Source organism: Theobroma cacao, chromosome 4 (assembly GCF_000208745.1).
Source record: "Theobroma cacao cultivar B97-61/B2 chromosome 4, Criollo_cocoa_genome_V2, whole genome shotgun sequence".
NCBI classification, from domain to species: Eukaryota; Viridiplantae; Streptophyta; class Magnoliopsida; order Malvales; family Malvaceae; genus Theobroma; species Theobroma cacao.
In genome coordinates this window covers 26,245,683-26,262,697 of record NC_030853.1, presented here as the reverse complement: position 1 = coordinate 26,262,697, position 17,015 = coordinate 26,245,683, and the positions used below count along the sequence as shown (strand labels likewise).

The window sequence follows — 17,015 nt, the reverse complement described above, 5'->3', positions numbered from 1 at the left end:
CCATCCAAGCCCGCCCATGCTGACCTCTTATTGTACCTCAACAACGTCTCAATGTCATTGTGTAAGTATTCTGATTGCCTTGTGTCTCTGATGTTATAGCAATTGGTGTTTATCTATCAGGCTTATAGATATGTCAAAGTAATGCTGACGAGCCATCTTGAGTTCCCGGGTTATAACTAATTTACCTTTAGCTTGGCTGTCTCATTTGTCATTCTCTTGTACTGAGCAATAATAATTTTGTAATTTGTAATATGACAGAAAGGGTGTAATGGGCTACTCATCGAAGATGATGGTACAATATATTGACACATTGAAATCAATTTTTATTCATGTACTGCAAGTATACGGGAGACTCTAACAATGAAATGATCCTTTTAATTTTTTGATTATTTGCTTTTCAATCTTTCTGTATACTAATAGGTTGTGCTTTGGGAGTCTGTGCTCATCCTCTACGGTTATAACCTGGAGTTCCCTAGCAAAATGAACAAAAAGAAACTAAGCTATTGTCAATCTCTGTGATCAGAAGCCAGAGTGATGACATCATACAGTTTGATAATGGCAGAAAATTTCTTTTAACTTGAAGGACTCTTTGAATATGCAAAAGCTTAATTCAGGCTAATTAATTACCTCTGGTTCAACAGGGCACCTATCAGGTTGCCTTACTATATATACCACATCACCGGTAGTGCCATAAGCGTCTTGATTGCGGTACCAAGTCCAGAGAGCATGAGTCTCGTTTTTAACCTGCAAACCACTTCCTGATAATTAGTTTGTGATAAAATCTATACCATAATTAAACAAGTCAACTTTCTATACACAAGGCTTTAATAATATGTTTGAAGGCTTCTTCGAATGGCACATTCAATTTTAAGCACTTCTATTGGAAGAACCTCAATGTAGTTTATGCAGTGTACCTCTAGAATTCCATGGCCAAAGCTGCTTTCTCTGTATGCACTATAATCAGGCTGCCTGTCCCAGCAGAATCTACCAGCTGCTGGGCCTGATGTGAAGTTAAATGCGCAAAACCCACCCATGAATTTATCTGGAGTGGTTGATGGTTTCGGGCAGTTCCCAGGTTCATCAGCATGTGTAATTGCCATTTTTTCTCGGTTGCCACCATCACCAATTGCAATATGTACAGGACCACAGGGATCCAAGCTGTAATTATACACTCGGTTTGACCTCTCGTAGGCATGAACCTGTTGATTATTGCCAAATGAGCAACATCCATCAGCTCTCCAGTGAATGTCATTTGTCATTGACAAACAACAATTGGATGCATTTGTTCACATCTATTTCTGAAAATTCAACTAGAAATCATTCATTATAGAACTTGACTTACATGTCCATTGAAGACTATGTCAACTCCATACTTGTATAATAATTCTTCCATTGCCACTCTCATACACTCTGCTTCTCTATAATGTGCAGCGTAGGTGCTGTACCAAGGAGGATGCCATGTAGCAACCAACCATGGAGTTACATTTCTGTCAACTTTAGCAAGGTTCTTCTGTAACCACCGGTATTGATCCCCTGTAAAAAAAAAAAAATTAAGAGTCTAATAATATGGTTCTTAAGACTAGGCGATTGGCTCTTTTCGGTTCTATATCTCTGGGGTGACTCTCATAAGGCTAATGCTTGCAGATGGTCAGGAGGGGAAGGTAGACAGTACGTAAAGAGGTTGGCCTTTGAGCTCACCTGATTTGTTATAGTTGGTGTAACCGCCTAGCATCACAAAATGTATGCCACCTGCATTAAAAGAATAATAGAACGTCGATGATGATCCACTCTCTTCGGATGGAAATGCAAATCGAGCACTGTAAGCTGCAAATGTCTGCTTCCCAACTTGTTCTTCTATCTCATGGTTCCCTTCTATCATCATTATCGGAACTTTGGACACTAGACGCTGCATATATCTGATAACAAGTCCACCGCGATGATGTTGTCAGTTAAATAACTTGTTTCTAAATGTTAACTGCAAATGTAAGAGAAAGTAATTTACTTGGGAACCATTTGAAACTATCAGAAAGATACAGATAACAGTCCCAAAAGAAAATGTCAAGAGTTCTTGTTTCACCTTCCCCAATAATCCCAACGAGGCTGATAGGTTTCATGAATAGGGCTATTAGGAAAGGAGCAGGAGTAGCAATCAGCACCAGTTCCATTGGTTAGATACAGGTTTGCATAGCTTGCATCCCCAACTAACAGGACAAGATCAGGATCATTTCTCATCAGGTGACCAATTGTTGAAGTTGTATTATAAGTAAGCCCCAGGTCTCCAACCACTCCAATTCTTGCAGGGTAACTCCATGGACAAGAAACTGGCATTGTTCTAAAATAGTAGACATCACTCATTGCTGGGATGGAAGGGTCTCCACATTGATAGAAATATAAGGTGTCAGGTTTCAAACCTGCAAAATTTTCATCTTCGTTGATCAAGACGTTCAAATTTTGACAATTTTCCATTTCACATAAATACAAGTGACATATATGGAAAAAAAAAATGTAAATTGGACCAGTTCTTGATTATATGAAAGAAGCCTTTAAACTTGTCATTTCTTTTGGACTGCTAATAAAGTCTCTTTCAAATATTGTTTGATCCATATATACTTTCAATGAAACATGACAAAAAACAGGATGTAAGGAATGACGCGCATTTGATCCCTACTTTCAGTCTCTTTACTAATGAATAGACAAGCACTCAAACCAAACAAATTGAATCAGAAATTGCTTCTCCACGGAGGCAAAGTTTCAGTTTGAGGATTGGGATTTGAAGTCATTGGAAAGTTGTTCCAGGCAGTTGAGTGTCAGCGTAGTGCTTCCCATATTATTGAGGGTTGGACTGTAAAACCTACTAGATATTGCGCAATGGGAATTGGTAAGTTACCATCACGTCCTGCGGGTCCTACTTATTAGCTTAGCTATGTTGGCTTCATGAAGATGATGACTGCTAATGACGTGCTTTAGCAGAGCATTAATCCCTTTCAAGCATCGCTTGTATATTTTATCATTTGGTGCTTGCATTCATTTCAAGCTTACCAAGCGAAATTGATGCTTATGTCTTATAGAATTTTCAAACCACTAGATGAATATGAATGTGATAGCACAAGTTGTGTAGCTATTAACTATGGGATGAGATCAATGATACTGATTAAATCAAGTGAAAAAGAAACAGAAAAGAACAAGTAATAACAGTCCATCACTTTTCCAGTACTCGATCGAATTACTGCTGTTAATAAACTTAAACAAAGCCCTCAGGCAACAAAAATCAGAACAGATCAATCCAGTAATTGTTCCTCACAGGGCAACAAACTTAATGTCTCATTGGGTTAGATACTAGACTCTTCATTGCATTGGATTGTCATGGATATATACACCAGGGACCATAATAAAGGATATATAGCAAATGAGCACTTCCAAGAAACTGACAGACCAATTGCATGTAGAAGAAAACAAAAAAGCAGAAAAGAAATAAAAGACCTGAGAGGCGAACGTGATGAATAATTCCAGAGGTATAGTTGCGGAGGCCTTGGAAAGGATAAAGTTGGCTATAAACAAGGGAATGGCCCATTGCTCGATGAGTCAATGGGAATCTCAACATGCCATATCGAACAACGCTTGCCACACTTTCTGGATCCAGTGGTTTTACATCATCGCCTATTTGAAATTCCCCTGCAATTTTTTTCTTTCAATTAACATACTGAATTAAATGAAGTGGAAAAATTAAAGATTTAAAAATGAAAATGATGAGTTAATCAGTTATTCTAAATGTTGAAAATATTGCTACTCTGAACTAATAAAACCAAAAAACAAAACACATAATAATGTCAAAATCTCATAAATTTATAAATAATGTAATGTTCAAACAAAGCATAAAAGATTCCTTTCCAAAGTCTAATTTAGTGTCACTTCGGTGTCTATTATAATCTTGTCCATGTCAAAGTCCTTCAAACCATATAACGACCCCATCCATAATGTCATAGTCTCGTATTACAGTTTACATTAACTAATTTTTTTTTTAAAAAATGATTTTATTAACCTCGGTGACTTGAAAATGTCATTATAAGTCTAAGATTGTAACCCTCAAAGACTCCCCATGACATATCATAGGACGGCTCGGGCAAAAACTTGTACAATTGGCAAAAGATTAGTTGCTTGAAAATGTTCCAAGACAGCTAAACAAAGACCAGCAGAAACAGAGAGCTAAGGTGGACATTAACAATTTATTTATTATACTAATCATGAAAAAAATTATTATACTAACTTTTTAGAGTTTATAATAAGATTTGGTGCATGATTTATACAATAGGGATGAATTAGTGCTTCTCATAAAACAAGAGTAGATAGCCATTAACGGAGTCAAGATTTTAAGTTAGAGGGGATGAAATTAAAAATTTTAATATTTGAAAAGATGAAATTATAAAATTTTTAAAAAATAAATTAAAGAACAAAATATAAATATTGCAATTTTGAGCCCCCCCTCCTCCGAGGCCTTGCTTTCATCTCTGAATAGTCAAGCTATGCCACTGGTTTTAATGCTAGCAAAACTGTCTAATCTTCTGAAATACATAGGAAAATCAAATAAAAAGCTGAAGAGAAAACTACATGATCATGGTAAAGAGAGAGATCACCTGTAATCCAAGATATCCAGACTGAGTCATAGTTTGTAGAGAGAGAGACTTTGATTTGCTCAGGCTGCCAACCTTTAACAGGCCTTTGAACTCGAGGATCAGTGTCAGGCAAGTCTACGGCATGGCCACGGAAACTCTTATCAAGAGTGACTGTCACAGGCTTGAAGGGTCCATCAAGTGTAGTTGGAATAGCCCCGTCGACAAAGGTTAAGCTTAGTATAACGGAAAGAAACATTACAACATGCAAAGAAACTGAAACTGATTCCATATCTCAAGCTTTCATGCAAGGCTAAGATACAAGAGGGAAAATAACTTTTAGTCAGGCAGAGATAAAGAGAGGGCAAAGCAGAGATTTGTTGGAGAAAGAATAACAGGAAAACGACAACTATCTATATACAGTTATGATGGTGATATTAATGCTATGGGAAGCTCGAAGGTCTATATATAGATGAGGTTGGGGAAGCTGAAGCTGAGTTTATATGGAGAATATACATATATAGGACAGTTGAAAAGGAAGGCAAAGGGATGTTGAAAAGGAAAGCATTAATATTGAGTGAAGGAAGCTATTTGGAGAAAGAGTTGTGTTTTTTTAATAGGTTTTTTCACCATGAAAATGGCTTTCTTTATCCAAAAAGCGAAGTGAAATGGTTTTCTTTTGTAGCCGGTTACTTATATCCGGCAAAATTCTCGTTTTAAGTTCATTTTGTTACTTTGTTTGAAGTGGGCAATCGTTTCTTGTATTGCTGGTATTTTGTTTATTGCATTTGTCTTTTCCTTCGGACTGTTTCAACTTATTTACAACTCACTGGCTTGCCTTTGAATTAAAGCTCCTTTGATTGGAACTTCAAGTCTTTCGTTGGGATATTCCTTTGATGTTATCGATCTTATATATATGGCCTTGATTACCACAAACTATATAGTTTGTAAATTCATTCATAGTTGCGGTGAAAAATGGGCAATTGAAGAACATTTGTTGTCTGTATTCACCTAGACGATCCCAACATTTTATGGCAACAATATAATTAAGAACCTTCTGTCTCTTCCTTAGTGCTTTCCATCTTTTTAAAAATATTTACTCTTATTTTGTTTTCTTTGACATTTTAGATTATTAGAAATAGTGAATCTACGAGATGAATAATATCATTCTAGCAAAAAAAAAAAAGGGATAACTTTAGAATAAAAAAACTTTTAAAAGACCCCTAAATTATTTAGTAAAATTCAATTAAATTCTTATATTTTTATTTTAAATCAAATAAATGTCTTTATAACTAACAGTTGACTAACTATTTCTACTCAAAATGACATTTATTGTTACCACCCAAAATGGCATTTATCATTTTATATCTACACAACATTAATGTATAAAATAAAAATGTCATGTGATCATGTCAATGTATTACATAATATATAACATATCATCATATATTTTGAAATGTCAACATGCCACATTAATAACATGTGACATAAAATGATAAATGACATTTTGATCAATAACAATTAATCAATTGTTTATTATAAAAACTTATTTGATTAAAAATAAAAATATAAAAACTTGATTGAACATAGTAAAAAATAATTTTTATTTTTTTTAAATAAAAAAATAAAAAAATTATGTAATATTAAGCTATTAATTAGTTGCTCCAACCTTTACTCATTATTACAAAGCCAAGTTCAAAGTCTCTTTGTATGTACCAATTCTCTCTCAAAAGCTCCTAAGATATTATATTGGCATAATGTTCAAATAAGTTCATAAATTATTCAAGAATATTTAAATAAATTTTTATTTTTTTAATATATTTAATTAAGTTCTCGTACTTTTATTTTGGACCAAATAAGCTCATATTATTAATTATTAGCTAATTATCATTAGTAAAAATGCTAGTTGTCATTTTATATCCACGTGACATTGATATGACATTAATGTAAAAGGCAAAAAATATTATATGATCATATTATTATGTCAAATTAACATATCATTTAATTATCAATTATGATATATTAGTATGCCACATCATAATTAATTATGATATTTTAACATACCATGTCAGCATCACGTGACATATAATAACAAATGATCTTTTGATTAAGCTAATAATTAATCATAAGGGTTTATTTGACTTAAAATAAAAAATATAAAGATTTATTTAGCTCAAAATAAAAGCATAAGGGTTTTATTAAATGTAATAAAAATATAAAAATTTATTTGAATTTTCTTGAATAGTTTATGGGTTTTTTTTGTATATTATGCCTATTATATTACACTTTTTTTTCTTAGGTACATCATTTTATTTTAATTATTTATCAAATTAGGCCAATTTTTGACACAATATTTTTCTTGTGAAAACTCAAAACTGTTATATTTTGGACAAGGCCCGATCTAAGTATTCTCCATAGATCCAACATGTAGAATGGGCAGGACACAGACCCAAAACTGGGCCCATCCATGAGCTTGTCCACAAAAAGATTTTAATGAGCCCAACACCCAAATATAGGCCCATTACTCAATAGCATAAAAATAAAATATTTCCCCATTTTTTCCTCTCTTTTTCCTGTGTTCTCGGAATGGAAAGGAAAGGAAAGGAATAAATAATTCCCTGAAAACAAACAAAACAAGACAAAGAAAAATCCCAAAAGAGACAGAGAAAAAAGAAGAAGAAATTAGCCGTTTTTCTTTTGGATCAATCGGAGATCTACTAAATCTTTCCTCGAAAAATAAACTTTTCCGGTTGATCCTTATACTAAAAAAAATAGAAAAAAAGCCATCAATTTCCTTTTTTTTTGGGAATTTTCACATATCTTTTGGGAAAGTTTCAGAAACGAAAAAAGAAAATGAATATATTCAGATTAGCAGGGGACATGACCCATTTATTCAGTGTTCTTGTTTTGCTTCTCAAGATCCACACCATCAAATCTTGTGCTGGTACGTGCACTTTTCAAATGTTTGCTTTATTTTCTTCCCGGTTCATTTTATTTTATTTTGTATTTGTTTAATGATTTACTGCTTAAGAATAATAAAATTAGGTTTTTAGGCTGTATTGAATGTGGGTTTTGTTAATTTATTACTTTGTTTGATTATTGTACGTTTTATTGATAACCTAAACTGGAATTATGTGAAATGTGGAAGTGTAGCTTAATAGAAAAATGTGACATTTTTGTTTATTGTTGGATGCAAATTTCTGTACTTCTTCTAAATGGGTTTTTGATAATTTAAATGTGTATGTATTTATGTTTGAAATTTAGAAGCTAGGAAGCATGATCAGCTAGGACGTTATATAGTGCTTCTATTTTGTTGTTGGATTTAGTGATGATGCTGAGAGAAAAGGGTTTCTATTAGGTGGATTTGTGAGAGTTATGGCATCTTATATTTGCTAATTTTCCTTCAATTTGTAGCAATAAATCTAAAGGGGTCTGAAATTTGCTATTCGAACATCTTTTGACTGGGAGGTTTTATGAAGATAAAAAAAATGATTATGTTTTGTAGGATTATATTGTAGGCTAGTTGTTGTTATGTCTTCGTGGCCTATGTTTGATTTTGAGACAAACATGATAAAAACTGTTTATGATGAGGGCCTAAAACTGTAACTGTAACTGTAGCTGAGCCCTCAGCCCTGGGGGAATTGATCTGGGGTGGCAATGTCACCTAACTTTAGAGTTGCTTGGCCAGAATGATTATTCTGTTTTAGACAACTAGCTTAGGGGGAGATTTTCTTTTTCTGTTTTAAAATGTTACTTTGGGGTGGGGTGATTGGAGGAGTCATGGTTGGCTAAAGCCCTTTACTTGTTGGAAGTCTAGGCAGTCACTAAGAGAAGTTGGAGATGCTATCAATTGAAAATGTAGTGAGCAAAAGCTTGCCAAGATTGAGTGACCGTATGCTTAAATGATTGAGGTTCTATCACATTATGATGGAGTGTTTTGCAGCTTCTGCTTATTAAATTACATATGCATAGAGAGCATCTCGGCCATGACAGTATCATGGAAAAAGTATAGCATGTGATGAAACTCAAATAGTAGGGATCCTAAATCATTACTTGTATTCATTCATAGGCATGCTACTGCATTTGATTTAACTCAGGCAAGATTCCCATTGGGCCTCATCTTTTCCTGTCCTATTCTGTGCTTACATGGCTCCATTGTGCCATTGTGCTATTGTGTCTCTGCATACTACGTTCAGTTCTCTCCAAGTCATGTCTCATGAGCTGTTTTCTGCCTCTGAGTCTTTTATGTATGATATGACTTTCTAACTTTTCTGCAGGCATTTCCCTGAAGACTCAGGAACTCTATGCTATTGTCTTTGCTACTCGCTACTTGGACATATTCACTAATTACATCTCGCTTTATAACACGATTATGAAGCTAATATTCCTGGGGAGCTCTTTCTCAATTGTATGGTACATGCGACGTCACAAGATAGTTCGTAGATCTTATGATAAGGACCAGGATACATTTCGCCATTATTTCCTTATGCTACCTTGCCTAATTCTGGCCCTTATTATAAATGAGAAGTTCACCTTTAGGGAGGTATCAACATCTTTCTATTTATTTGTTCGATATAACTGTGTGTTTTATTTCCATGTAGTCATTACAATCATGATTTTGTATGTTAATCTATTATAGTTAACTTAGAAGCTATGTTACACTGTTTATGTTTATATTAATTATTCATTGAGAAATTATCAGGTTCTGTTATCTTACAGAATATATATTTTCATAAATTGATATTTGTCTTAAAAACATTGCTTGAGCAGGTAATGTGGACATTTTCCTTATATTTGGAAGCTGTTGCAATACTTCCTCAGCTTGTATTGTTGCAAAGGACTAGAAATATTGACAACTTGACTGGACAATATGTGTTTCTCCTTGGGTAAACTTCCTCTCTTAGATCCTAATCAGTTTCAAGTTTGCCATAATTTTATTAAGTTTCATGAAGGACCCTTACTTCCTGGCTTTCATTTCCATATAATGTTGCCTCCTTTTGTGTTAAATTTAGCAAAAAAAAAAAAAAATCTAAACAGAGTTGATATCATATTTTCCCTTGGTTGCCACTGATTTTCTTTTCAGGAATAGCTGATATGGTTTTATGTTGGACTGAAGTTTTAGTTTTGAAATGTGATTACCTATGCTTGATATCTTGCAAGTACAACTTTTATTTCTTATATTATATTTGTTTGGTGCTTTCTTCTCACTGTGTATTCTTGAACACTGTTTCCTGTATATCTATATCTGCTGCTGCCATGAGTTAGGAAATGAGACAAGATTAAACCCTTATAAGATTTTTAGCAGTTGTATTAAGTTGTGAAGGAAGGCAAACCAAAAGTGAGGAGCTCCCTATATCTTGTAGGAGATTGATTTGATTTTGTCCTCCTGCTGCGGTAAGCATGAGTGGGAGTAAAGAAGAGTTAAAGAAATCAGTTTGTTCAACATCTTGAATTACAAAAGAAATGTTCTGTGGAGTTTGCTAAGAAAATGGCCATGATCTGCTACCTTAGGCTCCATTAAGTTTTAGGAGAAGGCAAAAAGGGTTAAGTAGAATATACAGGGATGAGGCTGGGATGAGAATTGACAAGGGGATTTTAATACAAGCTTTTAGACTGAAGAAGTTTGCTTCTCTAAGGACTGAAATATTAGGAGCAATGTTGATTTCAAAATTTCAAATACCTTTAGCATTTAGTACTTCTGTTTGTTTATTTGTTTTTGTTTTTTCTTTTTTTGAAGAGGGTTGGGGTTGGGTTAGCAAGCTTGTTACAAACTTTTGCACTCATCATTTGACAAGTTTTTGCAATATTATTTTTGACACACCAATAACCAAACTGCCTTTGGTTTCATCTCTTTTTGCAATCTTATCTTTGACACACCATTAACCAAACTACTGTTGGTTTCATCTCTTTTCACAATCATTGTTGGTTTATGTTTTGATTTTCAGTTCATGCCTTAAACTTCAAGATTATAGTGCAGAATGAATCCAATGGAAAATTTCATATTGCCTCACTTTAGTACCTTGATATGTATATATCTATTTTGTCTTTATATGTCATGTAACATCTTGATGGTTTATTGTTGGTTAAAGACTAATATAATTCCTTTTATTGCAGTGCATACCGAGCATTCTACATATTGAACTGGATTTATCGGTACTTTACTGAAGAGCACTTTGTCCACTGGATAAGTATGATTCTCTCTCTCTCTCTGTGCCTCCCCTTCTTCTCACCACATGTCAGTGCCCATAAGGCCTTGGTGTATGAAGAATGATTGTGATGTACCACTTTGCATGTGTTTGGGATATTTTATGTTTTATTTCTAACACGTTGTCTATATGCTCTCTTGCAGCTTGGATAGCGGGGCTTGTCCAGACATTGCTTTATGCTGATTTCTTCTACTATTACTTCCAGAGGTAAGCACCTCAATCACTCTGAAAAAATGCTTCACACTTATGTTGATGATTGGAAAGAATCTGATTATCTTTCTGTGGCTGCAGCTGGAAGAACAATGTGAAGCTCCAATTACCAGCTTAAGACTTTTTACCGGTGCAAGTTTGTAAGTAGCATGCATAGATGTAAGCTGGTCTGATTGATTATTCGGTGCTTGGCATTCGTTAATTTGCCCCCATGTTTTGGGGTACTTTTTGCAAACTTGTAAGCAACAAAACTTGGTTTAATACCCTAAATACGATATCCCTTTAGAGATTGTAGTGCGTATTCTTTATATAAAAGCTAATTGGATAAGTAATTTTACCCACATTACCATACTGTGGATTCTTTGTAATGTAAAAAATTTTGAGATTATTCAAATGGTTGTGCATGTGGACTACTGATTTATTATATGTTTGTGTTCTTTTTGGGTGCAACATTCAACCGCATCATTCATCTCAGAAGGACAAATGAAGAAAGAAAATTCCTTTGGCTGTGATAATCACTTTCACTTGACAAGCATCACTTGTGCATTTCAATCATTAATTTATGAAGAGATTTCAAGCTCAAATATTTTAACTTTCAGGCCATTACATGGAAAAGGAAGAAGTTATGGTAAAAAAGATGTCATAATACCTCAGCATTACGAAGAAAATTGAAGGTTCCAGCCAGTTTTCCATAGATTTTAAAGGAAGAACTTTTAAAATGTGAGTTGTATTTGTGATTCTCCCAATGTCATGAGTTAAGTATTTGACCAATGCCATGATTGCTACATATGGCCAGTAAATAATTCCCATAATCAGCCTGAGATGGAAATAAAATTAGTCAGACAACGAGCAATGAAACCAGAGGAGCTGATATCCAAAAGAGAAACAAATTAAGAAAAGGAAATAAATTAAAAACTGGACAAAAATCAACACAGAGAAAGAAAAATTAGAACAAGACCAGCGAGTAACCTGAACTGAGATGAGAAACAAAATGGGAAAAAAACCCCAAAGAAAATGCTAGTAGCTGTCAACAATCAAATGGGAGATGCCAATCAATACGTGAGCTAATGAAACCCAACTATTTAAGTATTTTTTTCCAACTTAAGTTATCTCCATGTGTTATATAAATTTCATATATGAATCATATATAATAGATAATTGATAATTTAATAAAAATTTATTATATAAATTTACGTAAATCTCATATAATAATTTCATGATATAATCGAATGATGATTCTAAAATGGTTAATACTATGATAACCTTTAAAACATTTTAACTGAAATGAAAAAAATGTTACCTTATAGGATGCAATTGATTGATTTTTTTGGGTCAAAGAATCTGACTAATTTTAGTGGTTATCTACAGTTTGCTCTAAAGTAAATTGTCTTTGGAACTTTTGTCTCTTCAAATTTTCTCAGGGTTAATTGTAATACTAATTTCCAGAAAGCATTCTCAGTCAAATCTCAAGGTCTGCTACGTATCTTTATAAACCATAAGTTTGGAACATGCAACAACTTCAAGCCAAGCCAAGCTCCAATCCAATGGATTGTTCCCGTTGGTTTCCATCTTTCTCATCGCTTCTTTACAAGATTGAAAAATGGGGTGCTCCATACTTCTCAGTGAACTCATCTGGCAACATTTCTATCCGTCCGAAAGGCCTGAACTCCTCATCGACTCACAAGGAGATTGATTTGCTGAAGGTGGTGAAGAAAGTTTCGGACCACAGATCGTCAGGTGGCCTCGGACTACAACTTCCTCTGATAATTCGGCTGTCTGATGTTTTGAAGAACCGCCTGGAGTCCCTTCAATCCGCTTTCGAGTCTGCCATCTGCTCTTGGAACTATGGGTCTCGTTATCAAGGTGTTTATCCTGTGAAAAGTAACCAGAACAGGTTTATTGTGGAAGATATTGTGAGATTTGGATTCCCTTTTCGATTTGGCTTGGAAGTTGGTTCCAAGCCTGAGCTCCTACTGGCAATGAATTGTTTATGTAAAGGACATCCGGAAGCTCTTTTAATTTGCAATGGCTTTAAGGATAAGGATTATATTTTACTTGCTTTGATCGCAAGAAAGCTTGCTTTTAACGTAGTGGTTGTTCTTGAGCAAGTGGAAGAGCTAGATTTAGTTATTGATTTAAGTACAAAACTTTGTGTATCCCCCGTTTTTGGTTTGCGAGCAAAGCTAAGAACAAAGCATGGTGGTCACTTCGGATCAACTTCTGGTGAGAGAGGGAAGTTTGGACTAACACCAAGGCAAATTTTAAGTGTGGTGAAGAAGCTTGAAAAAGCAGGGATGCTGAATTGCCTAATTTTGCTGCATTTCCATATTGGATCTCAGATTCCTTCAATCACAATGTTAGCAGATGGCATAGGTGAGGCCACTCAAATCTATTGTGAATTGGTTCGTCTTGGGGCATGTTTGCAGTTCATTGACGTTGGAGGTGGTCTTGGCATTGATTATGATGGATCAAAATCGAGTAACTCTGATGTTTCAGTTGGTTATGGGCTCGAAGAGTATGCTTCAACCGTTGTCCAAGTCATTCAACAAGTATGTGATAGCAAATCTGTTAAGCATCCAGTGATCTGCAGTGAAAGTGGTAGAGCTATTGTCTCCTACCACTCGATTGTGATTTTTGAAGCCATTTCTTCCAGTGTATCGGATTCCCCAGGTCTCAATCCTGAAGGATTGCAGCATTTTGTTGAAGGGTTAACTGAGGATGCTCGTGCAGACTACTCAAATTTGTCTGCTGCAGTAATTAAAGGTGAACATACCGCCTGTCTGCACTATGCTAATAAGCTGAAGCAGTATTGCTTGGATCAGTTCAAGGAAGGTTCCCTGAATATTGAACAGCTTGCCATTGTCGATGAGTTATATGATATGGTCTCCAAGGCAACAGGTGCTTCTGAACCAATTCATACTTACCTAGTGAATCTTTCAATCTTCAATTCTGTACCGGACTTTTGGGCTATAGGGCAGATGTACCCTATAGTTCCGATTCATCGCCTCGATCAAAAGCCAACAGTTAAGGGGATTTTATTAGATCTAACTTGTGATAGTGATGGAAAGATTGATAGATTCATTGGTGGTGAATCGAGCTTGCCACTGCATGATCACAGGGAGTCCAGCGGAGGGCAATATTACCTGGGGATGTTCTTGGGAGGGGCTTATGAGGAGGCACTTGGTGGATCTCACAATTTGCTTGGCAGTCCCAGCGTGGTTCAGGTGTCATCACAAAGTAGCGAGCCGGAGGGGTTTATAGTGACAATGGCTACGCCAGGGCAGTCTTGCAGAGATGTTCTTCGAACAATGCAACATGAGCCCGAGGCTATCTTCAAGGAGCTTAAGCAACGGATTAAGGCGCTTGGTCAGGTCAATGGCACCGCAGATGGAATGTTTCAGTCTGTTCTGGCAGGCATCTTCAGCAACATGCCTTACCTAACCAGGGGCTCTTCTTGCAGCTGATCTAGTTAATTGCTGTCAGTAGCAACTCTTCGAGTTTATTGTTTTGGCATGTATTAACAAGAATCCCTATTATTTTGTGACAATTTCAGGTGCCTGAACAGCTTCTTACTCAAATACCTTTTTTTGGCAGTTAGCTCATTGAATAAACGGGTAATTTTATGTTGTATAAAATCATTCCCATTTTACAATCAGAGCGGTATGTTTTAATGTTTTACTAGTAAGTGTATGTATTTTTATGTTCACAAATTAGATTAGAAAATTTCTTATCTAAATGAAGAAAATTCATACTTGATTTGCCTTCTTATTTTGAATGAGGAGGATTTGAAACTTTACTTAAAATATGGACTTAATTCAATTTTATTTTTTTTATTTAATTAATTGATTTGTTTTGTAATTCTTTTCATAAATATAATTTGTGATGTATCAAAATCATTGCCTAGAATTAAAATTTTTAGTTATAATCATAATCTCGTAAAAATAATCATTAAATTGTAAAATATTTTTATAATGATTGGTTCGATTATTTCTATATGTCACCAATATTTGAACATTTATAAATTTCATCTTTGAAAGATTACGTATTTAAATTTATGAATATTTTATTTTTTTAGTGTAATTTTGATAATCGTAATTTAATTAAATCTATCAATTTATTCTATGATTATTTAATAGTAAATTTTTAAAATAATTAAATCATAAAGTGAATTCAATTTTTCCCTAATTCTTTTTCAAATAAACAGATAATTTAAAATTTTAATGCTTTATGCTATATGATATTTGCGTCCGTAACTTACATGTGGCTGGACCAAGCTTAGATGAATTTTACACGTGGATGAAAGCAGTACAGCTGAATTTCGTAATCCTAAAATAAATGTATCAGGTTTCTAAGCAGGGAATAAAAGGAGAACCGCTGATCAGTTCGAGGTAGGAACCAGGAAGAGTATCATATGCGTGTTCAAAAGACAAAGACCAAACCAGCAAGTAAAACATACTTTAGAATCTACAAAGGTTTGCATTGACGTGTCCTGCTTTAAATATGAAAGATGTGAACGGTCTCCAGTGTGACGAAAAGACCAATCCTTTTTTGTGAAAAAGTTTTGGATGGCCTCGAAAAGTTGCAGCTTTTGCATTTTCCAAGGAGAGAAAAAAGGGCCATATAGTATACCTGTATTTGATGGGGAAAGAAACTCTGTTAGGGTGTTGGTTTGTAGCTAGGTAAGGTTTCCGAGGAAAGAAAATGGCGTCTAACAAGGCTGGTGATCAATCTTCCAGCATCTGTCTCATTGTCATAAGCCAGGTCCATTGCTCTCTCTTTTCATCACTATTTTCTGATTAGTTTGATGGTGCCGAATATAGATGCGTTGAAGCTTGATGAGGCTGTTTACATTTGCCTGAAGCAGTTCTCGTCCGCTGGTAACGCTGCGTGATTACAGGAGCAATCTTTTTCACTGAAATGAATTTGTGGGTCTTCTCTTATTACTAAAGATAAAAAATAAAAAAAAAAGCCATGGGTGAAATAGGTGATTCTTAATTGGAACATCGAGGGAGGTTCTAGATTCCTGGAGAGATATGAGTTGTCTAGGATTTTAGGCTTGGATGTAACCAAATATGATTTTGATCCAGAATTATCCAAAATTGGTGCACGCTGTTTATGGATTAAACTTCAGCACGCATAAATCTGGACGCTAATAATTTGATTTAACTATCTCTTATTCTCTTTCAAGTCATTGCCAATGAGAGGTTTTACACTTTTGTGCCTTTAACATTCGTGAAAACTACTTCTTAAATTTTAGGCCAAGGTTTACTTCTCAATAGACTCATTTTGTTTCATCGTTGTCCAAAAATTGCTTTGTCTGCTTTTCTGTTCATTATTTTGCGTCTCCTAGAGGATTCGGAGTGGAGCTGGGCCTTGCAATTAGATTTTGGGCAATTATACAAATTTTGATTCTCAGCAACGATTGGATCATTCTTAAGTACTAAGAGAGCATAGTGAATATAAATGCACTAAAAGAATGTCGTCTGCTTTTATTAATGTTATCTTTCCTAATGTTGCAGCGAAATGGTCAGATTTCCAGTTTGTTTTTTTCACTCCTTCGCAAGAAGCGTCATTTGTAGGCAACTTCCTCTAGTAATGTTTCTCTCCACCAGTGCTTGTGAATGATAAATATATCTGTGTGAATTCAGACTTATTCAGTTTTAACTCTGCCTTCACCTCCCTCCTGGTCCCCCTTGACTCATACCCTGTTATGATTGTAGGATGGAAATGAAGTGCATGTCAAGATCAGACGTGGCACGAAAATAAAGAAGCTTTTGACTGCTTACTGCCGTCGTTATTTTTTGACTTATAACACCGTTCAATTTTTGATCGATGGTTGTCCGTTTGCTGATGATAAGACTCCAGAAATTTTTGACAAGTGAATGTCCTGTTGATAAGAATCACATTATAAGAAGTTTAATATATCCTAGTAATAATTTTCTTTAATATGCCTGCTTCAAAATTTCCATGAGGTTTCCCTCTTGATGGTGGT

At 34.9% G+C, this 17,015-nt stretch overlaps 3 protein-coding genes and 1 long non-coding RNA gene across 5 annotated transcripts; 3 read left to right on the top strand and 1 right to left on the bottom strand.

Moving 5' to 3' along the window:
• LOC108661519 (purple acid phosphatase 15-like) lies at positions 316 to 5,192 on the bottom strand. 2 transcript variants are annotated; one of them, XM_018118863.1, is made up of 8 exons: positions 4,632 to 5,192; positions 3,481 to 3,672; positions 2,078 to 2,411; positions 1,699 to 1,916; positions 1,343 to 1,533; positions 915 to 1,199; positions 628 to 744; positions 316 to 472 (listed from the first exon to the last, which is right to left on the bottom strand). In XM_018118863.1, exons 1-8 carry the CDS (start codon positions 4,897 to 4,899, stop codon positions 443 to 445), a joined length of 1,635 nt encoding a protein of 544 aa, XP_017974352.1. In that variant the 5' UTR covers positions 4,900 to 5,192; the 3' UTR covers positions 316 to 442. The 2 variants fall into 2 exon arrangements, with proteins under 2 accessions (XP_017974352.1, XP_017974353.1); XM_018118864.1 differs by having other exon boundaries at positions 3,481 to 3,685; positions 4,632 to 4,744.
• Positions 7,172 to 11,447, top strand: LOC18602716 (ER lumen protein-retaining receptor). Its single transcript, XM_007034286.2, has 6 exons — positions 7,172 to 7,551; positions 8,885 to 9,150; positions 9,378 to 9,493; positions 10,722 to 10,795; positions 10,957 to 11,020; positions 11,105 to 11,447. Exons 1-6 carry the CDS (start codon positions 7,461 to 7,463, stop codon positions 11,139 to 11,141), a joined length of 648 nt encoding a protein of 215 aa, XP_007034348.2. The 5' UTR covers positions 7,172 to 7,460; the 3' UTR covers positions 11,142 to 11,447.
• Positions 12,568 to 14,585, top strand: LOC18602715 (arginine decarboxylase). The gene has a single exon (XM_007034285.2). It carries the CDS (start codon positions 12,568 to 12,570, stop codon positions 14,485 to 14,487), a length of 1,920 nt encoding a protein of 639 aa, XP_007034347.2. The 3' UTR covers positions 14,488 to 14,585.
• LOC18602714 lies at positions 15,636 to 16,882 on the top strand. The gene is made up of 3 exons (XR_001927711.1): positions 15,636 to 15,784; positions 16,543 to 16,615; positions 16,744 to 16,882. It is a non-coding gene; the product is annotated as an uncharacterized LOC18602714 (long non-coding RNA).